Source organism: Rosa rugosa, chromosome 6 (genome assembly GCF_958449725.1).
Source record: "Rosa rugosa chromosome 6, drRosRugo1.1, whole genome shotgun sequence".
NCBI lineage: Eukaryota > Viridiplantae > Streptophyta > Magnoliopsida > Rosales > Rosaceae > Rosa > Rosa rugosa.
In genome coordinates, this window is record NC_084825.1 from 815,638 (window position 1) to 842,574 (window position 26,937).

At 38.7% G+C, this 26,937-nt stretch overlaps 1 protein-coding gene and 2 long non-coding RNA genes across 4 annotated transcripts in view; 2 read left to right on the forward strand and 1 right to left on the reverse strand.

Annotated features, from left to right (window-relative positions):
• Positions 1-26,937, forward strand: part of LOC133717460 (uncharacterized) — a 73,215-nt gene that overhangs the window by 41,153 nt on the left and 5,125 nt on the right. The window lies entirely within an intron of this gene.
• LOC133714632 (vicianin hydrolase-like) lies at positions 9,699-15,962 on the forward strand. Its single transcript, XM_062140795.1, has 13 exons — positions 9,699-9,881; positions 10,001-10,070; positions 10,556-10,614; positions 10,890-10,965; positions 13,579-13,656; positions 13,850-13,937; positions 14,043-14,295; positions 14,396-14,514; positions 14,638-14,861; positions 15,006-15,037; positions 15,135-15,237; positions 15,359-15,467; positions 15,552-15,962. The coding sequence occupies exons 1-13, from the start codon at positions 9,726-9,728 to the stop codon at positions 15,718-15,720; spliced, it is 1,536 nt and encodes a 511-aa protein (XP_061996779.1). The 5' UTR covers positions 9,699-9,725; the 3' UTR covers positions 15,721-15,962.
• LOC133714633 (uncharacterized) lies at positions 15,796-18,354 on the reverse strand. 2 transcript variants are annotated; one of them, XR_009848759.1, is made up of 4 exons: positions 17,946-18,354; positions 17,476-17,823; positions 16,282-16,610; positions 15,796-16,165 (listed from the first exon to the last, which is right to left on the reverse strand). It is a non-coding gene; the product is annotated as an uncharacterized LOC133714633 (long non-coding RNA). The 2 variants fall into 2 exon arrangements; XR_009848758.1 differs by having other exon boundaries at positions 16,282-17,823.

Consider the following 26,937-nt stretch of genomic DNA (forward strand, 5'->3'; position numbering starts at 1 on the left):
GGTTTTGAGAAAATATGTATCTTTTGGATCCACTTGCTCGCTCCCAACTCAAAACTCTTAGCGTCAATAACTCCTTCTTTTCCGAGATTTAAGGCACTAATCACTCGTTGAAAAACAACAGTCGTGAAAAATAATCTCGTGAAAAGAACAGTTACCTCCTCGAAAACCGTTCGGTTCCCCCACATGTTATTAATCCTTTAATAATAGCTAACTCCTCAAAAACCGCTCCTCACATGCTGCTAGTCCCTTTTTTCCCGAGATTTGGAATCACTAATCTCGATTTACTGACATCGATTTGACTCCTCTTTGACCGTCCATCCAAGGGTGGATATTTGCATGCCTATATCTTCCTCCACATTATAAACCCAAATTTCCAATCCCAAAATCATTTCATCAATTCGAATATTTCTAAGAGCAATCTTTCTTAATTACTCATCATCATCACTCTTCAATTCTCGCATTCTCTCAATCCATCACCAAAGGAACCACAAACCCAGCAACCAACCGAGGATGGAGAAAGCAACAAAGCAGCCGGGAGTAGTGCTAACATGCTTTGTAAGCGGAGCGGGTGGAATCCCACTACAGATCAGATAAGAATCCTCAAGGAGCTTTTCTACAATAAGGGAGTTAGGTCCCCAACTGTAGAGCAGGTTGAGATGATCTATCTCCAGCTGAAATGGTACGGCAAGATCGAGTTCAAGAACGTCTATTTTTGGTTCGTGAACCAAAGGGCTCGGGAGAAGCAGAAGAAGAAGTCCACTTCGGATGTTCATGTGCCCATGCAAAGATCAGGGCTTGTTGGTGATGACAATGTTACCAATTGGAAACATGAGGATCAGTATATTAACTTTGGATCTTCTGCACCTGCTTCTGCTTCTTCCGCTGGTGTGATGATTGCTGTTAACGGGCAGATGGGGAACTATGGTGGTTATGGATCTATGAACATGGAGAAGAGTGCTAGGGATTGTTCAATCTCAGCTGGAGGGGGAACTAGTTCTACTTTCTTTGACATGAATGTAGAACAAACTTTCATGGAACAAAGAGGAGAAGATCACAAGGAGATTGAAACCCTTTCACTGTTTCCCGTGCATGGTGAGGACATCTTTGACAACATGAAGACTACTTCCGATGAAGGTGGCGGTCACGGTGGTGGCTCTCACATTTCCCTTGAGCTCAGCCTTTCCTGCAAGGGCAAAGCTGGAAAAAGTTTCCGGAGCCGCTGACTCGGCTTAGAAGCTTCGCGAGTGTAGGAACACTTAAAATTGCCCCCTAAGAGTTGTATTTATTATTATTATTTTTTTATTTTTTTTTATTTAAGCCATAATTTTGGAGACAAAAAACTCAACATAGACAGTTGAAAGGGCATCTTAAGACTCAAAACAAAACAAAAACAAGAACAACACATAAAGTGACGCAACAAACAAGAAAAAACGTTTTGGACTTAGGGATATTTCTCTTCTCCTTTTGGTAACTCCTTTGGAATATGACCAGGTGAAGAGAGGAACGATTTTGGCGGAGCTCAGCTCACTTGATTGACAGGGGACGAGACCCTTTGTCAGCACTTCTCGTATCCAAACTAGACCTTAGACATTACATCCCATTGGATGCGCCTACTATGAAGAAGATATTTACCCAAAATTCATTTTGACTCTAATAATAAAAAACAACCAACGAAATAAAGAACAAAGAAGAACAAAAAACCGAAATATGAATATAAACAAACAATTACTATTGAAGTGTCGCTAGGCTAAATGGGCTTAGTATTGTATAGTGTTGCCCCCCTAGTGTTGCTAGGCATAGCAAAGAAATGATTATGGGCCTCAAAAACAGGGCTTTGCGAGTGTAGGAACACTAGAATTGTCCCCCATGTCTTATGCGAATAAACTGTCTACTAAATTAATCCCTTAGTGTTTTGACTCCGCAGTAATTTTTGGATCGTACTAATTTTTATTTTTTATTTTATTTTATTTATATATATAAGTAGCTGAATTCAATAAGACAATGTGAATCAAGGTTTAGACATGTGGCCCAAGTATAGTCGTCTAGACACAAATTTTCTTTCAAATCCTTTGGGCAACCTTACTGAAATGGCCAGGTGGGGGAGGGCGAACAAGAGAGGCAGAATCCATTTTGGCATGAGCTACTCCCACATAGTGGTTTAGGCTCATTTGCACGCACTTCTGGATTCAAGAACCTGTCATGAACGTTGTCCCCTTTCTAGACACCATTTCACATAGGCTATACTTACTAAGATGAGAAAGGTCATAAGTGTGAAGACAGTTCAACAAATGTTAATAAAAGCCGCCCTTAACCTTAAGGGACCTAAACTAGGCACCAATAAGGAGTTTAGGCCAATATTAACAAAAGAGACTTCACCTATTCCGTTATGATTCACAACCGCTTACCAAATTCAACTTTTTTTTTTTTACTATAAAGGTAAAAAACTGAAAACTGACAGGAAATTAACAATAAAGCAAGGAGCTAGCAGCGACACGTTTGGCTAACCTCTAGAAGACCACGGGGGAGGCCATCTATGCTTCATTCCAAGCTCCGATGTATCAAAATTTGTAGGGTAAAAATCCCTCCTGTGAGAACTTGTAGGAAAATAACAAAGATACTTCTCGTTGAAGAATTTGGAAGAATTTGGCTCGTGAGAGGGGTAATCTTGCCCCCCCAAGTATCTTTGTTGGTTGACGAGGCATGATCTTCATTTGCAATTCGGGAGATGACTGTGTCCCAAGATCGGCTTTGTCGCCAACTGTCGCCATCTTCTCTTGATCAAAGGGATGATCATGGGTCATATCTTGCCCCCCATGCATCTGATCAGTAGCCATGTATTTGGCTTGATCAGTGGAGAAATCAGATATTTGTTCAGAGACAATTGTATTGTCAGAAGAACAATCTTGTTGATGACCTTTTCCATGCACAGCCTCTGTGTAAGGCTGTGACTCACCAGTGAGACCCTTAGGTTGATTGCCACCTATAGGCAAGTTAGTCTCAGAAACGACCTCTTCGCGAGCAGGTTCTTGACGTTCCAATTCACCTTGTATTTGATGTGCCCCCAACTCGAGCCTCTTAACCGAAATTGTGAACTCATCGAGCCGTCGACGGTCCTCCGCGAGGGCTTTTCATGGGCACATAGCCTTCTATCGTCGCCTCTTCATCTACAGCAGCGACGTCACCATCAGTTTTATGCGGCTTGTAACTGGAGGCCTTGCGCTTTGAGAAGTTTAGGAATTTGCACTTCTTCTTCTTAAGAAAAAACAGGCATGACTTCAAGAATTTCTTTTGGTAAAGATTTTCCTCTGGCATCCCAATGATGGTGAACACAAAAAGACTCTGGTGTAGTTTAGACGTGCGGCCCAAGTATAGTCGCCTAGACACAAACTTTCTTTCAAATCCTTTGGGCAACCTTACTGTAATGGCCAGGTGGGGGAGGGCGAACAAAAGAGGCAGAATCCATTTTGGCATGAACTACTCCCACATAGTGGTTTAGGCCCATTTGTACGCACTTCTGGATTCAATAACCTGTTATGAACGTTGTCCCCTTTCTAGACACCATTTCACATAGGCTATACTTACTAAGATGAGAGAGATCATAAGTGTGAAGACAGTTCAACAAGTGTTATGATTCACAACCCCTTACTAACCTCAACTTCTTAATAGTGGTGTGATTTACAGCTCACAGGATGTCCCACTGGGCGTGCCAAAATGTTTGGCTCCAATTTTGTTGCAGCTGGTCAACAGTCTCTTTTCTGCGCCGGCGTGCCAGCACCGTTCGGGTGCGGTCGTCGGTGGTGTCCCTTGACCTAACTTCTTTCAAGCAATTGTAGACGAGGAGAGCACCAACCTCGTCGTGGGATTCTTTATGCCTCGTGGTGAGGACTTTTGCTAATCTTCTTGAAAATCACAATCGATACTCGATGTTGTAGATCGAGCAGAGCAAGAACCACTGGGAAGTAGAGAGAATTTGCTAAAGCGTGACTTTAGCTTGGCTGGTTTGCGAGGGAATTACCCTTTCTTGGCTGGTTCCATAACCGTTGTGGTCATGGTACTACAATCGGCTCCCGAGGAGACTAGGACCGAAGTACGTTGACAGAGGGTTTGGTGGCACTGAAAGTCGGCTTCTGAGAAGACTAGGACTAGGAGTGTGATCACCGGTAAGAGAAAGAGAAGGAGAGGAGTTGCTCTTAGAGAGGTTTGCTCTAGAGAGACTTAGATCATCTTAGAGATGTATTGATGAGTGAATTGTGTGTTTAAGTGTTTCATTGTAACCTCTATTTATAGGCTACCATGCCAAGGTGTTTAACATTAAACAAATGATAGTGGAGCATTAATTGGAGATAAGAAATGATGAATTTTGGAGATAAGGAAGCATAATTGGAGATAAAGCATGATGAATTTTGGAGATAATGAGATAAGGAGGCATAATTGGAGATAAGGAATGATGAATTTTGGAGATAAGGAAGCACTTTCTGCTCCTTTATTCCTTCAATTTTATCTCCATCAAGCACTCCGATTTTGACCATGACTTCTTCATAAAAAATGTTCCACTATGAGTGTAGATCACCCTGGTAATATTTCAGAGCTTTTTATATAGTGGTTGGGCCGAAAACGCTGCTGGACCTCTTACAGGTCCAGTTTTCCAAGCCTCTCTAGACAAGGAAATTGGACTGATTGTTTGAAGGCCTTCCACTCAAAAATAGCTCTGGCACTCTTCATAAGAAATGATTCTTGGGCTTTCTAGATTTAATCTGGAAAGTTTCAGCTCATTTGAATTTCGTTTGGTTAGTCTGCCGTCCCTCCTTCCTTGTTTAGCTCGGTTTCTCCTAGCCGAAGTAGGAAAATGTGCTAAAGTTGACTTTTCATGCTTTCATGCTTCCATGCTTCCATAGTAGGCTTTATTTAGCCTCTAAATATATATGTCGAACTTGTCGACAATATATAGCTTGAGCCACTGACATTGGCTCAATTTCTCCAAGACGTGCCTTGTCAGGCCAAAATGCTCATTTTGGGTCCAAACACTAGTGGCATGCTTGTGCCCGCAAAAGTTATGCAGCCCAAGCATGGTGGGCAGAAGGACAAAGTGGAAAGCAAGAAGAAGAGAGGTCGCCCTCTTGGATCAAAGAATAAAAATCCCCCCCAAGACAAAGAAGATACCAGTAGAGGAAGTGTTACACATGCTTCACTTTGGAAAGCCTCCTAGCCCTACCATTAAGGGCAAGGAGAAGATTTAGTTTCTGTTGGATTCTAGCCTATTTCTATGCATTGTTAGTTCATAATTGAATATGCTTACTTTAAATAAGTGAGGAAGACATGTCGAATGAGTAGACATATCCTATGTACCACCGTGATAGTCACAACTCTTTATCTGTCTATAGATGACAGTGGGAGGGTATGTCATGGCTATTCTGGTCTCTCCTTTTGTAAATGAAAATATCTATGATGAGGTTACTCAAAAAAAAAAAAAAAAAAAAAAAAAAAAAAAAACTTATAAATCACATCCTAGATAATAACAAATATCTTATCCAATTGAATATGAACAAAAAAACTAATGTTTCATAATTTTCTCTAGCTTCATCAATTTATTTAATTTTTTCTTTTTGGGCAGGAGAAGTCTGGAATGCGCAGGCTGTAAGTTACAGCTGCTTGGCGCGAGGAGAGTCACACAATTACTCAAAGCAGGGACAATTGGTAATTTCAAAATCGACGTTCGTTAGGGATTTAAATTGTAGCCATTAAGGTAAAAAATGTCTCATAAGACAACAATATAGCATTTGAGAAACCACCAGCCCACCATGTCCCTCCATTCATCTTTGATCAAATGAAGCCCCTGTTAATCAACACAGCAGGGAGAGTGAAGGAAAGTGGTCGATCAAATATATATCGAATTATCGACAAGGTGTTCGTGAAGATCAGTCTGAACAATGGTGTAGTCGAAAATCAAGAAGGCGATGAGGAAACTTTTAGATCTCACAAGATTATTGTGGAATAGCGAATTTGCAGAAATCTAACGAACTATCTCATCCCAATTTTAAGTTTTATTAGATGTGAGACTACTAGGTAGAAGTGATCCTTGCAAATCCAATAATTGGGTTTGTATAAATGATTTATATCTCTTCTTTAACCTTCGTCTAAATCAAAACCAAACGAATGATGTTATAGAAAGGACCTAATACAAGGAGAAGAAAGAGAAGCCAAAGAAGAAGAACAGTTGAGAGAAGAGAATGGGAAGAAAGGAGAAGCTGATCTGGGAACCAAAAACGCTGGGTTTGGTATAGAAAAGAAAGAAGATAAAAAGTGAATCACATGAGTATTCTACCAAAAATTCTAGAACCGAAGACTCTTCGGTAGAAAACTAGAACATGGAGATGCTGGAAGTGATTGATCAGTAGGGCGTCAGATATCCACATGGAGTTGATCAGTCGTGGAACCCGTGGAGACATGAATGGGGTATGGAATAGGACATGCCCCAACGTGTATTTATTACCTTTTGATATTTAGCTTGGACAATTCAATAACGTCAGAAAATAATCCAAACGACAAGATGGACGAGGACAGAGATCTGATATTGTCGCCACTTTAAGTCTTCTCTTCAACAGATCATATAGGAAAAAGATTTCAAATAATATATTCACGAACACCTTTCACGCACAATTTTTTTGATTAATTTTTTATTTTTTTAAAATAACAATTTATTTATAATTCAACAAATTAAGTATTGAACAACATCATCTCAATTATTTAAAAATCGTCTCGTGATTCTCACCCATCTTTGCTTCTAGGTTCACGCAAGCTATTAATTAAGAGTGTGTTTGGATGAGGGAAAAAATGATGGAATTTAATTGAAAGTGAAGATTTTATAATTCTTAAAAGGCAATTCCCTCGTTTGGCATTATCAGATTGGAAATTTTAAATTTCTCTATGGAAAAAAACGAAGGAATTTGTTTTCTAAATTCCTCACTTCAATTTCCACCAAAATAGGTGTTATTTACGAATTCATTTGCAGTATTCAATTTTTATTTCCAAAACAATACTTTTTTCTATTTTATCTTTTTATTTGTTTTAAACTTTCTTAATTTATTACACATTTCAAATCCTAAATTTTTTTGAAGAATATCATGTCGATATATTTAACTCAGGCCAGAAAGGACCATTACATATCCTCCCTCTACCATCTATGGGTAGATAAAGAGTTTGTGGTACACACCACAGCGATACATAGATTAGGTCCGATTATTTGACGGTATCCATGCTCACTTATTCAAGAAAGCCTATAAACTATGTTACCAAAGACAAGTAAATAGGCAAAGTTCAAAAGAAAACTAAACTAAAACACTAGGGCTAGGAGGTTTGCTAGGACAAATCACCTTAAGCACATCTTCAGCAGAAACCTTTTTTGTCTTGGGCGGATTTTTATTTTTTGAGCCCAAAGGTCTTCCTTTCTTCTTCCTCTGTTCCACCTTGACCAGTGGTATGGTTTCCTTTGGGTGCAGATCTTCCTTAGGTACCAGGACACCACCTGGAGCTTCAATATGCTACCCAAGAAGCTCAAAGTCCCGGAATTTCATACTAAATTCTCTGCTAAGTCTTTGGGATTTCAAATCCTAAATAGATGAAATCAAACAATAGAAATTACAATTAACGAAATTTTAGATTGATGGAGTTAAAGATTCTATTATTTATAAATTCCTACGGATTTAATAATTTTCCCATCCAAACGCACCGTAAAAGAAATAAGATTGTAACATAGACTAGTTGCATACTTTGCATAGTTGCATATCATTCTTTTCTTTTTTTTTTCTGCCCGTTATGTTAGGAAGTTTGAAGTTTTGAACATATTTCTTTAAAAAAGAGCAGTTTGAATTTCTTTATATTTGGTCATTGAGTTTTCGGCAACAATAAGAGCAAGTTCATCCGTTGGGTCATCAGGTCATCTACTATTAACTACTTTTTAATGTATATTTTCATTCTCTGGGTCACGAAATACACTGTGTAGGTCACCACGGTGACCCAGAAAGTGATCCAGGGTGACCTAAGGCACGAAGTACACTGTGCCTGTGACCCAGAGGGTGAAAAATACACTAAAAAGCAGTGAATAGTAGGTGACCTGGTGACCTAACGGGTGAACTTGCTATTAAGTGAGTGAATTGAGTTATTAAAAAAGAGTTTTTGAACCACCTAGTGTGGTAAGGTTGGTCGAGCTGTCTAGTATGGAAACCCCATGTGTAGAGTTCGAGTCCCAACTCCCACCAATTTGTGGCCAGCAGGTTTGAGGGGCATTCGGGTTCGCGCGCCTGTAGCGGGAGATTAGTTTGCCTTTACTAGGATACTCTTGTGGATCTCGGACTAAATACTGAATGGATGAGTGTGTTACGTACTAACTCGCTAACGTAACCGAGGTGACTTACTACCTCACTCCCAATCAAAAAAGAAAAGAAAAGGGTTTTTGATCTTGAAATCAACTACTTTGAGATGTAATTAAATTAAATTACGACATTATCAGATTTAAGTTATTATGCTTTTGTTTATTGGTTCTCCTAAAGCCTAGGATTCCTGTTTCCTTATGAATATTTGCCTTTGTAATATGTGATTATTTGAATAAATGAGCTTTTTGACCAAACTTATTAAGCACACGTAGAACTGCCTAAACTATATTTGGATTGTACAGATTGAGTGTTATGAGTTTAATAGAGCAGTTCTATAAAAAAATATATCTATCCAACCACTTTACGAAATAACTGATGAGCTACATTGGCAAGAATTTTCTCCAAAAACCAGTTTAGACCTACTCGTCTAATTTCCGATTGATTTCTCACACTACAAACTTGTTCTCACTCTTCAACCAGTTTTAATACTATACTAGAATGATAAGAGAGTTCTTTTGGTCAAATGTCAAGCGCACATCCAAACTTCAACTTTTTTAATTTTTATTTTTTCAAAAACAGATATGCTTAATTAGGGTGCAATGTTTCACAAGCAGATGTTTCACACTTTAAATTGTTAACATGGTATTCAAAGTTCAATTTGAAATAGTAAAACTGAAAAGGTCTCTTGAAAATGCTCTAAAATTTATTAAACACATTTGTCCTACACTATTTGACATAGCTAGCTACATAGAGAACACCACTACTTCTTCTTCTTCTTCAAATTGCAATATGCATTATATATAATTGTTTTTTTAGTCGAGCAGCATATGTAATTTAAGAAACAACATCACAGGCAAATACTGATTTTTGTATTTCAGTATGTACTGGTTAGTTATATACAATCAATTTCACGCGAAAGTTGACCAACAAACAAGGTACAAGTGATTGAATAGACTACTCGAATATATTAATGTTGGAGCATCAGTTTCTAAATTAATAGAAATAACTTGCAAACATATTTTTAGGTCTGAATGATGGATAATAGAGAGATTTTTAGGTAGGGCAGACGTTACACGTGACGGTACACACAGCTAATCAGTGTCTATGCAAGGAGTGTTTTGTGTATTTCATTTTAAGTTAACATGATTGATTAAGTGTATCAGCCACGTGACACATCTGTCATATTTAAGAATTTCTCTTAATAATATATAGATGTGTCATTACGCATAGGATCATGTGTCATTACTTGAAAAATCGATCCAAACCGAGTCTAACAATTATTTCCATATATATGGAGTAGGCCCGAACTCTATAAATAGGCATGCAATCAACTAGGTAAAAGCAGTATTCAACATTATGGCATTTGGAGGTTCTGTGTTCTTGTCTATGCTCCTATCTTTGGCTGCAGCTGCTAGCTTCTCCGTTGGCACTTCCGATGCTTATTATATCCCTTTTAACCGAAGCAGTTTTCCCGCTGGATTCCTTTTTGGTGCTGGTTCAGCTGCTTATCAGGTATATATCTATCTACGTATATATGTATATATGAGTGTGCGTGTATATATATATGTAGACTCTGCTTATACTGATGATCGGCTCCTTGATGTTTCTTCAATCCATTATCGATGCATCAGTCGGAAGGAGCAGCATTTCTAGATGGAAGGGGACCTAGCATCTGGGATACTTTCGTTAGGAAACATCCAGGTCTGTCTGTCTGTCTCTCTCTCTCCAAAAACCCTCAAAACCTCATTATTAATTATCTGAGCTTAACTAATGCATGTTCTGAGTTTCCTACTTCACTACTAGTCAATTTGGATTCCCTGATATCTACAATGTATCAAAGAGGCAATTACTCATGCGAGAGGCCACATGCTCTAGTATACTTTACTCAATCGATGGGTCTCGCCATGACTTGGAGGGCAGCGAAATTCACGACTTGATCCTGGTCACCATGGAAAAAATCAATAAGACATTTATAAAAGCTTAGGATTAAATACTTTCATAATTTTAAATCATGTCCAATATTACGGGTTATAGGTATAGTCCGATAACTATATAAACATAAAAATAAAAAAAAAACTCATGATCGATCCATCGAGTGATAAATTATTTAATTTTCTATGTATTATGTTACAATATAAAAACATCTTATGTGACGTTTAGTGAGAAAATGTTATGGTCGATGGCAGAAAAAATATGGGATCACAGCACGGGAGACGTAGCTGATGACTTTTATCACCGTTATAAGGTAAATTTAACATGAAGCATTGTCCACTGACCTCCATTTTCTTATTTCAAGGACATTGAGATGAGTTATAATAGCTTATTCATTAATCAATAGTCATTGCATACCTTAGAGGAAGAAAAATTGGTTAGTAAAGCATTGTATTCCTTTTTTTTTTTTTGGTGTCAAGTGGTTAGTACGTAATGCATTGCTAGCTAGGTATACAACTATACATAAGTAGTTATTATCTGCTATATATAATTTCTTGTTTTGATCTTGACTTGTTCATGATGTGACAGGAGGACATAAAATTGATGAAGAAAATTGGGTTGAACTCTTTCAGATTCTCAATTTCATGGCCCAGATTACTTCCCAGTAAGAAGATAATGTTGTTTAACTGATCTTAATCATTGAATAAGTAATTTTTATCAGTCAAAGAGTTGATTAAATAATTGCAACGTTCGACTCTTTACAATTGGTTTTATGTTTTAGAGTATCTTTAGCGATGTTATCTATTTTTGAATTAATTTTTTGTCAAACTAACTAAAAAATCATTTTAGCTAGTCACTTTAGAAATAAGTCTACATCAGTGTTCTCTACTAGTTTTAAATTTATATTATTATTTAACTGAAGATTAAATAGTTTAAATGTATTTATAAATTATATAAAGGAGTTTTGTCCATTTACCCCATTTTTAGGGATTTTTTTCCCACTTACCCCATTAAGTTTTTTTAATTCTCTCTTACCCAATACACTCTAAGGGAGTCTTCCCTAATACCCCATTAATATTTTTTTTTTTGTTTTTTATTTTTTTTTAATACCATTTTACCCCTCACCCCTTTGTTACTTAGAGAGAGAAATAGAGAAAATGGAAGAGAGAGAAACCATAGGAGACTTCGCCGGAGCCCGTCACCGGCCGCCGGAATCTGGTCACCGGCTGCCGCCCACCGGAATTTGCTGAAAATCTCACCGGAAAGTTTTTTTTGCCCCCAATAGACATCTATTGCCCCCCAATAGACCTTTATTGCCCCCTATTGCCCCCCAATAGACGCCTATTGCCCCCTAATAGACGTCTATTGCCCCCCAATAGACGACTATCAACCATGTATTGCCCCCCAATAGACGACTATCAGCCATGTATTGCCCCCCAATAGACGTTTCGATTACCGAAATGAGAACTAATTTTCCTAAAATTACACAAATAAAACTTTGATTAAATAAAAAAAAGAGGAGATTACGTCAATTCAAAACGTCTATTGCCCCCCAATAGACGCCTATTGCCCCCAATAGACATTCAAAACTTTTTTTTCTTTCACTGTCCCGTTACTTAAAAAAAAAAAAAAAAAAAAAAACTGATATGGGCACCCAGAAAATGATTTGGGCACCCATGTCATCTTCTCCCATCTTTCCGACTGCAGACCCGGGACCGGAAGTAGTGGTTGATGTTGTCGCTGACGTCCTCCGGGAGCTCGAGCCCAGAGCCTCCATGTCACAATTCCCCTCCACAACCCCAAAATCGGAGTCGCCGGAGACCAAAACGGAACGGGTTGTTACCTGAGACTGCTCGACGCGCTGTTGGAACCGATCCATAACGAAATTGACCTGGTTCTCGCGGTCCGACGACAAATCGTCGGTGTTGGAAATGGAATTGGGCTCCGAAACGATGTCATCGCGGTTCCGCTCGGCGTGGATTGTGGAATGGTACTGGGAAAAGATGTCGTCTTCGCAGTCAAAGTCTTCGTCGTCTTCTTCGTGGACGGTGACGAACTGGGCCGGCGGGAAATCAGGATCGGAGGGCATGTAGAGGTCGAAGTCGTTGGAGGACCAGTTGGGGAGGGATTCGAAGGCTTGTTTATATGGTTGTCCTCGTCGGCGAGGGTGAGGAGAGAGAGAGGGAGTGTGTTGCTCGTGCCGGAGAGAGAGGAGAGATAGAGGAGCATGGCATCAATGTCTTTTTCCAATTTGGCTGAGGGCAAAAATGTCATTTTACTTCAAATAGGGTAAGTGGGAATAAAAATCTCTTACTGGGGTAAGTGGGATAACTTTGTCTAATTTTGGTGCTTTGGGTCAAGGACCCTTATATAAAATAACTTAAAATGAATGTTTTAAATTATTGAGAGCCTCATCTCGCTCTCTATATTTAAGAGCAAAATAGCTAAAAGTTATAATGAAAAGTCATTTAGGAGTCTTGCATGTGCAGCTGCTAAAATAGATAAAAAGCTAAACATGTTCTCTAAAATAAGTTAATAACTAAGGAGCCAAAATAGAGAGTCTGCTAAAGATATTCTATGAAGTTATTGGTTACAGCCCAGTATCATTTAGTCTCAGTGGTGTTCACCTGATCAGTTGCTAACCAAAGAATTCATGCTCAATAACCCTTAGATTTACATCCAAGGGTGGAAAACAAAACACCTCAACTTAATAATAATTCTCTCTGCCCTTGGATTTACATCCAAGAGCAAGTTCACCCGTTGGGTCACCGGGTCACCCACTATTCATGCTTTTTAGTGTTATTTTCACCCTTTGGGTCACGAGTACAGTGCATTTCGTGCCCTGAGTCACCCTGGATCACTTTCTGGGTCACCATGGTGACCTGCACAGTGTATTTCGTGCCATAGGTCACGAGCACAGTGTATTTTGTGACCCAGAGAATGAAAATATACACTAAAAAGCAGTGAATAGTAGGTGACCCAGTGACCCAACGGGTGAACTTGCTCCAAGGGTGATTGAGCATTATTTTCTTGGTCAATAACTGATCAGGTGAATATTTTCGCATTTAGTCTAGTGACATAAAATTTCCCTTTGTAAGTGGAATGTCGTGACTTCGACTCATAATAGACTAATTGCTGTACATGAGTTGTTAATTTGCTAAAATATATATATATATAGAGTAATTGGTTACACACATACGATTTAGTACTTACATTGAAGAATATAATTTGATATATATTTAGTTTGACATATTTAACTCTTATGCTTCTCGATCAGAGGGAAAACTTAGTGGAGGAGTGAACCCACTTGGTGTCAAATTCTACAATAATCTCATCAATGAGCTCGTATCCAATGGTTAACATCTCACTCTAAATTTCTCTTTGAATTAAATTCCACTTTCATTTACATATGCTGAGCAGATCAATCGATCTAAAGAATAATTATCTGTTAAAGAATGAATAGTAAAAAAGAAACCTGACGAACAGTTGAAGTATTTGGCAAATTTCATACTCATTCCTAATTTTCCTATACATTTGATGTGAGAAAGGTATCAAGCCCTTAGTGACTTTGCTCCATTATGATCCTCCCCAAGCACTTGATGATCTGTATGGCGGGTTCGTAAGCCCTAACATAATGTAAGTCAACGTGTAATATAGTTTGACTACCTATATATAATAATATGATTATTAAAACTAATGGCAATAACGTGATCACTGGGTCACAATGAATATTTTTAACAGAAATGATTATGGAGATTATGTGAATTTGTGCTTCAAGACATTTGGTGATCGAGTGAAGCACTGGGTCACAATGAACGAACCTAACGGATTTGCTATTAATGCCTACAACGGCGGTACCTTTGCACCAGGTCGGTGTTCTAACTATGAGGGAAATTGCACTTCCGGTAACTCTGCGACTGAACCCTACATTGTGGCACACCATTTGCTTCTTGCGCATTCAGCCGCTGTCAAGATATACAAGGACAAATATCAAGTACAGGAACCCTGCATTCGTTATATATTTGATGTAAATGAATTCTTATATGTATATATAGATACTTGAGTTAATAAACTATCTGAATATATGTGAGCAGGCTTCCCAAAAGGGACAGATCGGGATTACCATAGTCACTCACTGGTGGAAACCTAAATTCCCAGAACAGCTGGCTAGCCGGAAAGCCACCCTTAGATCACTTGACTTTATGTTTGGATGGTGAGTCTTGGATAATAGATCAGCACATCTAAGACGTAATTAATCCCTAAAACTTTATGTTGATTGTGTATATATTTTTATTGCGCAGCTATATAATTGTATAATTTTTCATAATGTGGGTAGGTTTGCGGATCCTATATTTCATGGTGATTATCCGAAGGTCATGCGATCCTTGGTCGGGAATCGATTGCCGAAATTTACAGAAGCTGAATCGAAGCAGATAAAAGGGTCCCTCGATTTTCTTGGGTTAAATTATTACACAACATATTATACAGTAGATGAACCAGCTTCATCCAACTCTGTCAACCATAGTTGGAGTGCAGACAGACAAATCGCTGCTTCTACTAGTATGCATCCGTCAATCCCACACACAATATATAACTAAGCCGGTTATCATTCATTATAACTTAATTAATTTAGCATGAATTTAACTTCAACTGCGCACGTTGCTATTCTAACACAACTACCTACCATTTGTTTTGTTGACACAGCTGATAGAAATGGGGCTCTTATTGGTGCAGCGGTATGTACTAATTCTCCGTCTATATAGTACACACTAAAGTTAATTATTCACGCAAATACTAACATTAACTATTATGTGGTAAATTGGCTACGTACAGACTGATCTGGATTGGCTTTTCGTTTATCCAAAAGGGATTAGAGAGACTCTTCTATATATAAAGGAAAAGTACAAGAATCCTAACATTTACATAACTGAAAATGGTAAATGATCGATTCTCTTACATGCATTCCATGATTAATTATCCAGCCAATTGATTCTAGTATTTTCCGTGCATGCTAATATATTAGTTTCCTCTTATGTGTTGTACGTTTAATTTTGCAGGATATGCATATGGATATAATGCCTCAACGCCAATCCAAGAAGCTCGTAAGGATAATTTGAGAATAAGATACCATCACGACCATCTGTGGTATCTTTTGAAAGCTATGAAGTGAGTCATTCATTCGTGTAATGCATGGTTAATATAATTTATAAATAGGGATTGAGTTAACCATTCGATTTTTATTTATTTCAGGGATGGGGTTAAAGTGCAGGGATACTATGCGTGGTCATTTTGGGATGACTTCGAATGGGATGCTGGTTACACAGTTGGGTTTGGCCTTACATTAGTTGATGTCAAGGATAATCTGAGAAGATACCTCAAATATTCTGCCTATTGGTTCAAGATGTTCCTCCTGCACTGATGCATATGGATTAATCCATGTTAATAATTGGCTGTCCATCACCTCCTGATCATATCTCTATCGAAGAGAAATAAATTAAGCAGTAGCTTTATGTATTTCATCTATATATATATATATATAATCTGCATATCTGTTTAAAACAGTCTCCGGGAGATATTATATTCCAACTTTGGGATATCCTCCAGAGGCAATATGTCTCAGACCTTTAACATTTGAATGTATCTCATATCTTTTTTGCAATAGCTTGTTGTGCAAACAATGAGATTTAACCTTAAATTTCTTCAAGATTAGTGAAGAGCTACTACAACTTCTCTCTACACTGCGCTTCTTGGGTCCCTAGCCACATGAAAGCTTTAGTAGAAGATTTACTGCTGAGTGCTGACTTCTCCAATCAGGCCGATATCAGTTTCTTGAATAACTTCAAAAAGTTATCACTAAAAAGCACCTGTGCATAACCAAATAATCCAAAATCAGAACAAATATGGACCATGTGGTATGAAACTCTTAGAAATTAAAGGGGAAAACAGAGGATGAAAAAACAAATAACACAAAGTCCTTTACCTTGCATCTAGCATTTTTGAAAATTATGTTGTCGGCATTGAGCAAATCATCAAATTGGTCCAACACTTTCTTTACGTCTACTATGACCTTGCCAAATCCTTGTCTTGATCAACATTAAAGAAGCATTTACAATTTTTGGCATAAAAAACCAAGGCCTTCCAAACAGAATCACTACTGCATAGAGTTCTTCTATTGCTCAAAATCCAGAGACAGTGCCTTCCGTAGAATTCTATAACAACTTATCTATATCTCCAGCTTGACGTAAAGCACTTCGGAACACTTCTTTCCCACCATTTTGGTTGGTCTGTTCCAGCAACATTGGCATGTACCTGAAGCAAAACATTTAAAGAAAAACACAGAAGCACATTCGATAACTATAAGCATACTTTAACAATTCAGCAAAACTAACACAATATCATTTCCAAATTGTTTTTTCATCTCCTGAAACTGCCATCCCAAGCTTTACTAATGTAAATCATATAATCGAGTACAGAAGAACTGAAGCCTAAAGAACTCAATGCAACAAAGTAGGATCTTTTTTCTTTTGACTTTTATGAAAATTGTACCATCAGAGCCATAGAAATGAGAGTATTCCCATACAACCCCTCAATTACAGTAATTGTGTCCATAAGATTGATATAAAATCATATCTAAGATTAAATCAATTCTATCATTATGGACTTATGGTACTCAAGCAAAAGAGCCAGCATTTAACAATCATTTAGCAACCCAATAAGCACACATCATTAAAACAAAATCGAACTGGCATACAACATACTTGTAAAAGAAAATAATATGAAGCCCATGTGCCAAAGAAAATGTATGAGTTCATCCTCATCCGGAACTTGAAAGCAAATAAATGTGTTTTCCAAAAGTCGTTGCCTTTTGAAGCTTTGAAAAGTAGAGGAAAAATTATCACAACACATGATCCTTTTCCATTCACGTAGTGTATTCAATTTACAGAAGTTTAAATCACAATCAAAAACAAAAAACCAATTCAATGCACAGCAAAGAAGAGAAAGAAGTCTTCTCGGTAGTAGAATGCTACACATTTCATAGCATTTTCTCAAAATGACATCCCACCAAAACCAAGGAGTATTCAGAGAAGCCAAAAATTTCACCTTTTTGTCAACTTTCTAAAAATGATTTCTGGGTAGGGATTGGGTTACTTCCTTTAAAACCAAAAACCAATACCTCAAAACTAAATTGCACGATTGATTGTTGGCCTCAAATAATTAAGGTCCAAGATTTGTGGTATCATTGTATGTAGCATAACATGTCATATACACATAATACATTTCTCAGAACCTCCAAGAAAACCACGTAACCTTAGTATCAAACTTGACCATAAGCAAAGCTCCAAATTGGCTAGTTAGCCTTTTGAAGAAGTGCACGGCAGACTGAGAAAATCTTCCATTTGCTCTCATTCATTCTCCACCAATTCACCAATTCAGCATTTTTAGCATACCAATCGTCAATATCGCCCCAACACACTGAATCGAACCAGAACAACCGAAGCAAATTCGAAACCACCAGCGCAAACTGCAGTTCCAACCCAACAGTGGCTGTGACACCCAAAATTCTGAATCTCCAAAACGTAATCGAATTCAAAAAATACATACTGGTATGTATGTAGAGCTCAAAGAAACCATCAACTTTCGTACCTCACGCACTTCAAAACATCACCCAAGTCGTCGGAATTTGCAAAGAAACCGCCAGAGAACCTGAGACTTTCAACGTTCGATTCTCGCTCCTTGCTCCATGTATGGCTAAATCACGACTAGAGGAGTGTCAGTGATGGCGAGACGAACCGATCTGCACCGGTAAGCCGTCCTGAGGTGGCCGAATGGCGGATCTCCAGTCGGGTCACCGTCTGGAACTTTGTGGGTCTTTACTTTTAGGTTTGTAATCCAGGTCGAGAGATATAATCCCATCTGGATCGTTCGATCTGATCTGCCTGTATTTATAGCCTAATTTTGAATTTAATGCAACGACTCGGATCAAGCGGTGGTATTTTTAACATCCAAGAACGCACTGCGTCTAATTTTCCTGTCTCCTTAAACAATTGACATTATCCCGTGTAGACCTGTAAATGAACCGGATTTTGATCCGGACCCGCTCCATATCCGTGACTATTGGACGGGTTTGGATCGAAAGTTTTGATCCGTTGATCCGTTAATGATCCGAATCCGTTAACCCGTTTATTTAACGGATCAAATACGGATCTAGGTCGATCCGATCCGTTAATGATCCGGCCCGTTTTTGTAATAATAAAATATTATTTTTTATTAATATATTATTATTTTTAAAAAATATAAAATATAAAATATGAAGAATTTCTAATACAATTTTTTTGCAGAAATCTAAGGGACAGTCTATCACCCAAGATTCCAAGAAGCATTAAGAATTTTGATAATGTAATTCTACTTTTGGTGATGCTTTTCATATTGTTTTAATATTTTATTAATATCTTATGAGGTATCATGATATAAATTTAATATTACTATTTAAAATTTTATAATATTTGAAATTATAACGGGTCGGATTGGCGGATCGGGTATCCGTTAACCTGGCGGATACGGATTTGGATCGAGCTATCAACGATCCGCCGGGTTAACGGAGCGGGTTTGGATCGAATTTTTTTTTAAGTAAACGGATTTGGATTTAGGTCGATCCGATCCAAATCCGATCCATTTACAGGTCTAATCCCGAGACTTCAGAACATCATAAGAAATAGTTTGGGTGTCTGAAATATTTTCACAAATTCTTCGTGTCACGTACTTTATTGTGAGGTCAGATTTTGAATTTTTTTTTTTTTTAAAAAGAGTAATCCTGAATATCTTAATAATTACCAAGATCATGAAATAACTTCCGAATGATCTAACCTTAACTCGATAGGTGAATTTTTTTTTTCATGGCTCACAAGTCACAAGTTAAGGTTTCTCTCTATGATAACATTACTTAGGTGCTTTAGAGCTCCATATATGAATAATGATACAATTCTTTATGCCCCCGGGTGGTCATTGTGTATTGTTACCTACACTTATATTCAATGGATTGAAACCCAATTTCCTTCAAAAAATTGTTCACTTTGCCAGATTCATAAACGTTCTACTTAACTGAACAAGTTGTATCTAAGGTATTAATGCCAAAGCCCAAAGTACCAATCTTGCATAGCCAATCAAGTTAATTCAGGGAATGTCAAGATAAGAAGACCCTTTGACTTGAGAACTTCTCCCTCTAAAACCTACAGAGAGAAAATATATCTGAAACCTAGTCCGCCTCCCCCTTCTCTCTTGCCCAAATCTTGATCCCTTCGATCTAGACCAAAGACCTGAGACTTGGGGGCAGTCTTTTTCGTCTGGGCTTTGTCCACAGATTTCTTGTTTTTTGTTGTCCTTCTTGTTTCAGTCTACCATATTTTGCTCAACATGTGTCCTTCATTTTGAATTTTCGAACCATGAGGCTAAAATTAGTGCTATCCTTCATTTTGAATACCTCTCTCACGGTCTCACCTTTGCTTTTCTTTCCCTTTTCACCTGGATTCTTGATGGCATCGTCTCTCTTAAAAAATGGCTGCTAATCTCCTCCTATTTCTTCTTAATTAGCCATTTCACCCCCCTTTTGAGACAAAGAAGAATAGTTTTTTTTTTTTTGATACGCAACATAAGAGATCAAATACACAGGCCACGTTGGCCTCCACAGTTTACATAGTCAAATAAAATAGCTCTAGCAACCGCAGGTGGGAAGCGATTAGCCCACCAAATACGATCAGAATGAAGATGAACAAGATTAGTGACTGAGTCAGCAGCAAAGTTGGCCTCTCTAAACACATGTTTAAAGGTGATAGTAGAGAAAGAAGTAGCAAGAGATCGGATGTCCTGAATAATTTTCCTCAGTCGCCAAGGTGGATGGGAGATGTTTGAACCCAAAATGAGCATTTTGGCCTAACAAGACGTGTCTTGGAGAAATTGAGCCAATGTCAGTGGCTCAAGCTATATATTGTCGACAAGTTCGAAATATATTATTTAGAGGCTAAATAAAGCCTACCTTCAAAATTACGGAAGATTATGCAAGCTGCAAGAAAAGGAAATGATGGAAGCATGGAAATGAAAAGTCAACTTTAGCACATTTTCCTACTTCGGCTAGGAGAAACCGAGCTAAACAAGGAAGGAGGGGCGGCATACTAACCAAACGAAATCCGAATGAGCTAAAACTTTCCATATTCATTCTAGACATCCCAAGGATCATTTCTTATTAATAGTGAAAGAGCTAGTTTGGAGTGGAAAACCTTCAAACAATCAGTCCAATTTTCTGAAAGACAAAACTGGAAAACCGGATGTGTAAGGAGTCCAGCAGAGTTTCCGGCCCAACCACATGGAAGTAAGCTTTGAAATTTTACTAGAATGATCTACACTCATGGTGGATCATTTTATATCAAGAAGTCAAAGGCCCATTCTGAATTCTTGGTGGAGATATAATTGAAGGAATAAAGGAGCCGAAAGTGACTCAAAACCACTCCAAAACTCATCATTTTCAATTCCATTAGTGCTTAAGTGCTTAACCCACCACAATCCCATTTAGTGCTCCACAATTCCATTAAGTGCTCCATGATTCCATTAGTGCTTAATAGGAAAACCTATCATGATTCCATTAGTGCTTAAATGGAAAACCCATCATAATTTGTTTAAAGGCAACCACGATGGCTTGGTAGCCTATATATAGAGGCTACAACAAGTAACAAGACACAATTCATCAACTAATCTCTATGATTATCCAAGTCTCTCTAGAGCAACCCCTCTCCTTCTCTTACCGGTGACCACACTTCAGTCCTAGAATCCTCAGGAGCCGACTGTCAATGCCACCAAACCCTCTGTTAACGTGCTTCGGTCCTAGTCTCCTCGGGAGCTGACTGTAGTACCGCGACCACAACGGTTACGGAACCAGCCAAGCAAGGGTAACGCCCTCGCAAACCAGCCAAGCTAAAGTCACGCTTTAGCAAGTTCTCCCCACTTCCCAGTGATTTTCGCTCTGCTCGATCTATGACGTCGAATATCGATTGTTCGATTTTGAAGAAGTTTAGCAAAAGTCCTCGCCACGAGCCACAATGAATCCCGCGACGAGGTTGGTGCTCTCCTCGTCCACAATCGCTAAAAAGAAGTCAGGTCAAGGGACACCCCCGACGACCGCACCTGAACGGTGCTGGCACGCCCACGTAAGAAAAGAGACTGTTGACCAGCTCAAGAAAAACTGGAGCAAAACAGGAGACTCCGTTGACAGCATCAATAACAAGTTTTGAGTCTCCCTCAACCTCAAGGAATTGAAAGCCCCTATCCTTTGCAGTGGCAAGGCTATCCCGTAGAGCAGTCGCTTCCGCAATTGGTACAGTAGCATGACCCGAGCTCGATGCACTGGCTAAAAGTGGATTCCCTTGATGATCTCTAAAGATGAAGCCCGAAGCAGCAGCTCCTGATTTAACAGATCCGTCAAAATTTATCTTGATCGTATTCTGCCCGGGAGGATGCCATCTAGACCTGTAAATGGACCGGATTTTGATCCGGACCCGCTCCATATCCGTGACTATTGGACGGGTTTGGATCGAAAGTTTTGATCCGTTGATCCGTTAATGATCCGAATCCGTTAACCCGTTTATTTAACGGATCAAATACGGATCTAGGTCGATCCGATCCGTTAATGATCCGGCCCGTTTTTGTAATAATAAAATATTATTTTTTATTAATATATTATTATTTTTAAAAAATATAAAATATAAAATATGAAGAATTTCTAATACAATTTTTTTGCAGAAATCTAAGGGACAGTCTATCACCCAAGATTCCAAGAAGCATTAAGAATTTTGATAATGTAATTCTACTTTTGGTGATACTTTTCATGTTGTTTTAATATTTTATTAATATCTTATGAGGTATCATGATATAAATTTAATATTACTATTTAAAATTTTATAATATTTGAAATTATAACGGGTCGGATTGGCGGATCGGGTATCCGTTAACCCGGCGGATACGGATTTGGATCGAGCTATCAACGATCCGCCGGGTTAACGGAGCGGGTTTGGATCGAATTTTTTTTTAAGTAAACGGATTTGGATTTAGGTCGATCCGATCCAAATCCGGTCCATTTACAGGTCTAATGCCATCTAATGTTGTGTGATGGTTGGTTCAAGCCGCTTAGATTTGAAGTTTGCAGAGTGTTATCCGATTTATGTAGAACAGCCTGAGAGGTTGCCACAACATTACTCGGCACTGCAGCTAGCAAGTCCTTTGAAAATGAGGTCATTTCTTGCTTTCCAAATTTGCCAAAGCTAGATCCATCACTTTAGCAAAAAGATTTTGATCATAGGGTCGATGGATGAACATTTCTCTGAGAACTTGCAGGTATCCTTCATTCCAGTCAATTGGTGTAGAGATTCCTGCAAGTCTCCAGATATTTGAAGCAAAGGGACAATAACCAAATAGGTGGTCAGCCGTTTCATTATCAGTGTTACAAAGAGGACAAGAATTATCAGAGACTAAACCAAACCTTGATAATCTATCTCTGATCTTAAGTCTGCCACGAAGCAAAAGCCAACCAAAAATCTTAGTTTTGGGCGGAACATTTAGTTTCCACAGTTTGTTAATAAGGTCCATTTGGCTGTGTTTATTTGTGTTTTGTAATTGCAACCAGGTTGCAGATTTGATTGAGAACTTTCCACTAGTAGAGGGACCCCAAACAAATTCATCATCCTGCTCCAATAAAGGAATTGGAATTCCAAGGATTTGATTGACTGTGCTGCTATCCAAAAAAATATGTAATTTAGGTTTATTCCACTTACCTTCAGTGATGTAATCGGCCACTGTTTCATCCCAGTTGATGTGAGCCTTCTGGACGTCATTTAGTAGGTTGCATAATGGGAAGTCAATTGCCCAGTTAAAAGTCCAAAAGTTAATCATTCGGCCAGTCCCCACAATCCACCTCATGCCTTTGAGTACAAGTTCCCTTGTATCCAAAACTCCCTTCCAAGCCAAAGAGCCAGATTGCTTCTTTTTCACCTGAAAAAAAGGAAGAATTCCTCATATATTTTCTCCTAACAATTTGAGTCCACCAGTTATTATGATCACTACAGACTTTCCAAGCTAATTTAGCCAGGGCCGCATTATTAAAGAAAGCTGAAGGTCTAATTCCAAGCCCTCCTATAGCCTTGGGCTGACAGACTTGTTCCTAAGCCACTGGGGGGCATTTCATATCTGATCCCCAAAAGAAATCTCTTGCTTGCTGATCCATTTTATTTGTTAAGACTCTTGGACATTTAAAACATGACATAACATGATTAGGCATACTAGCAAGATTTGATTTATTCAAGGTTAATCTTCCAGCCCTGGAAAGAGTGCCTTTCTTCCAACCACTTAGTTTACCTGCCATTTTAAGGAGAAGTTCCTTTGCATTTATCGGGTCCTTCCAAAAAATAACATTGTGTATGCCAAGATACTTACCAATGGTTTTCTTAGAGCCATGACACGCGCGCCACGCGCTTCTCTCAATCCTAGACCTCTGCTAGGGTTTCTTCGCTCCAAGTACCTAGCTGCCGGCGAAATTGGATGGTGGCCTCCTTGGCCTGACATTGACTCGGCCACCAAGAAAATTTTCCTCGAGCTCCTACTTCCAAATTTTACTCTTCACAACGTTTCTCATGATGAATCCGCCGTTGAAGCCTTCGTCTACACTATCAACCTGTCTCTGCGTTTCCCAATTTCTGATTTCGCCTCTACCGTGGCACAACTTCGAGCTGCCGGCCAAGTATGGGTAGCCATCTTTCCCACTGAACAACAAACTGATCAGGTACGTCTCTCTCCTTCCCAATGTACCATTTGTTCCTGGCATCTACAAAAAATTGGATTTTGCTCTCATTATGAACTAGGGCTGCTACGACTTCGCTTCGTCTTCTGCGGGAAATTAATTACGATCTGTTACCGCCCTAGGAATTCACTTTACTTATCTTGGCCTTGGGGATCTTGTTTGATTTCCCAAGATCTTAGACGCTTACCCCCTTACAACTTCAACCTTCCAGTTTCCTCTATTTATTTGAACCTTTCAGGACCTCACTGGTTCATCTACCTTCATCCCTTTCTAGTCTTTCTTGAGTACCCTTACCCTCTCACCATGGCCTACAGCCTAAACGCCCGTGCCCAAGCTAGCCCTCCTCGAAGGACCCCTGTGTTCAATCCCCTTCCTCGACCAAATCCAAATGAACCTCCTTTTGTCACCAATATTGGTGGCACAAGGGTGGTTGTCGAAAGCAATCAAACTCAAATCTTTGTGCCCAAACATGCCATTACCACCAAGGAACACCTCAATAACTATTGCCTCCTTGCCAAGATTTTTGGTAAAAGAGTTTCCCCTAGGAAGATTGCTAGGAAATGTAACTGAATGTGGACTGGTCTCCAAGGAACAGTCAAGCTTATCCAGATGGCTAATTAGTGGTTTTGTCTTGAATTCACCTATCAGCAGGACATTGATTTTGTCCTTGATAATAGGCCATGGTTTGTCAAGGGTAGGATCTTTCACATTAGGCGTTGTGATGTGCTCATATTTTCCTATATTTCTATGCCTCTTAATCTTGGTTTTTATGTTTAGTTCTCCTTATTTATGATTCATTTACATCTTTTAGTGTTTTTGTAGGTTTGTTCCATAGAAAGAAGAAAAGAAGCCAAAATGAGCTAACAAGGATTAAAAGACGCCCAGGTCCCAGAATCTGTCTATGCAGAACATCCAACTTCCTCGAATTACTGGGCGTTACTCAGATTGAATCAGACAATGACCCTTATCTGCATGGAAAGCTACGGATGTCTACTTTCTGTATAATTTTACGGATCTTGATTTCGATTCTTCTAGAGCAAGTTATTATTATTTGAGTGAAGATAGGTCAGACAGGAAACCTGCTCGGGATTTTACACCATTCATGGAGAACTCAAGTTCCGTGGCACATGATCATCAATCCTAATGTTTCAAGGAAGTTAATTCAGATGAGGATTAAATGATGAACTTATTCCTACTTCTACAAGAAATATTTCAAGGTTTTCCCATTCCAAATGAAGAAAGGAATCTAAACCCAAGTCTAACAAGGAAATTTAAAGCCAAAGATGAGCAGAAATCTTCCCTATATAAGGGAGCACGAATTTACATAAGAAGGGAGTCTCGGGAGCACAATGTAGACGCCTAAGGAGCAGAGACGACTCATCCATCTTTCCCTTCTTTTTATGTTTTTCCTATGTTTTCTTTAGTTATCTTTTGTTAAACCTTTTCTAGGGTTAGGATGATGCCCTATCATGATTGTTTATGTACTTTGATGTTTTATTGATGGATTTATAGTTTCTTTATGATGAATGCTTAATCACTATTTGAATTGATGCTTTATGTTTAAGTTCTTTGATTGATCACCTTAGGGCTTTGCATATAGTAATTGGAAGATAAATTTGAAGCAGAGATGCAATATAATTTGATTAGCTTCTTGTGATTAAGTGTGGTAAATTACATTATTACTTGAGAAAGACTAATGGTTTGCTTGATTCCCTTGTTTTCTAAAGCGTAATGAGTGCATGTTAAATTTATACCTGAGAAGGATAAACTGCATAGTTAGGATATAAGATCTTTACCCGAGAGGGAGAGAATCATACACTTAAGGAAAACTATGGTCTAGAGTACCTGAGAAGGACTTAGATACGGGAATTATCATCTAGAGAAACAAAAGAATCTGTTAATTGCATTGAAACATAAATAGGATTGTTAGTGGTTGATTCCGAAACCCTAGGTTTTATCATTATTTGTTTCTTTCTTTCTTTCTTTAATTTTCACATTATTTGTTTAGTCGAAAACCTCAAAACCATATCTTCTTTAGCTTGATTGTTTATATGATTTTGTGTTTGGATTAATTAGGTTAGGATTTAAATTGATTATCAATCCTCAGTTGGAACGACCTCGTACTTGCACACTATACTAACGACGATTCGTGCGCTTGCGAGTTTTAATTAAAATTTCACAACACGTTGGTCCCCTTCTTTCAACCCGCGAACTGCGGAGATTGAAACTTTTATCCTCTAGATTAGACTCCCCAATCTGCCTCTTCACTATTGGAGCCAACAAGCCATCCAGCCAATTGTGCAAGTTGTTGGTCGCTTTGTCAAGCTGGATGAACGCACGGAGAACAGCGAAAACTACGTCTTTGCTAGAGTATGCATGGAGATTGATTTGCGCACTTCACTGAAGCGCATTATGGTGATCCGTGAAGAAGAAGAGGTTGATCTGCCTTTTGATTTAGTAAGTGACCCTACTAAAGTCTATGTCTCTTATGAGACGATATTCGAAGTGTGCTTTGAGTGCGGAAGTTATAAGCACAAGATCAGGTACTGCCCTTTCAGAAGGAGGGATAAACATTTCCTTATGGTTGACAAGGAGGAGGGGGATGATGATATTGTCCCTGCTGATATGGATGTTGAGTCGGAGGTCAGGCAATTGGCAACAACAAAGGTTATGCTCTATTTCCCTCAACCTGTCAAGGATGAGGATATATAGGAGGTTGATCCTAGCAATCCCACTGTCAATCCACCATCACCTGGATGGAAATTGGTTCGTGGCAGGAACCAGAACTACTATTTAGCT

What these genes read in the sequence shown, in the direction of transcription:
- LOC133714632 (XM_062140795.1), top strand. Translation starts at nt 9,726, where the DNA reads ATGGCATTTGGAGGTTCTGTGTTCTTGTCTATGCTCCTATCTTTGGCT. An exon ending in TTTCGTTAGGAAACATCCAG is followed by an intron (nt 10,071 to 10,555) that starts GTCTGTCTGTCT and finishes GGTCGATGGCAG; the next exon opens with AAAAAATATGGGATCACAGC. An exon ending in CATTTACATAACTGAAAATG is followed by an intron (nt 15,238 to 15,358) that starts GTAAATGATCGA and finishes TTAATTTTGCAG; the next exon opens with GATATGCATATGGATATAAT.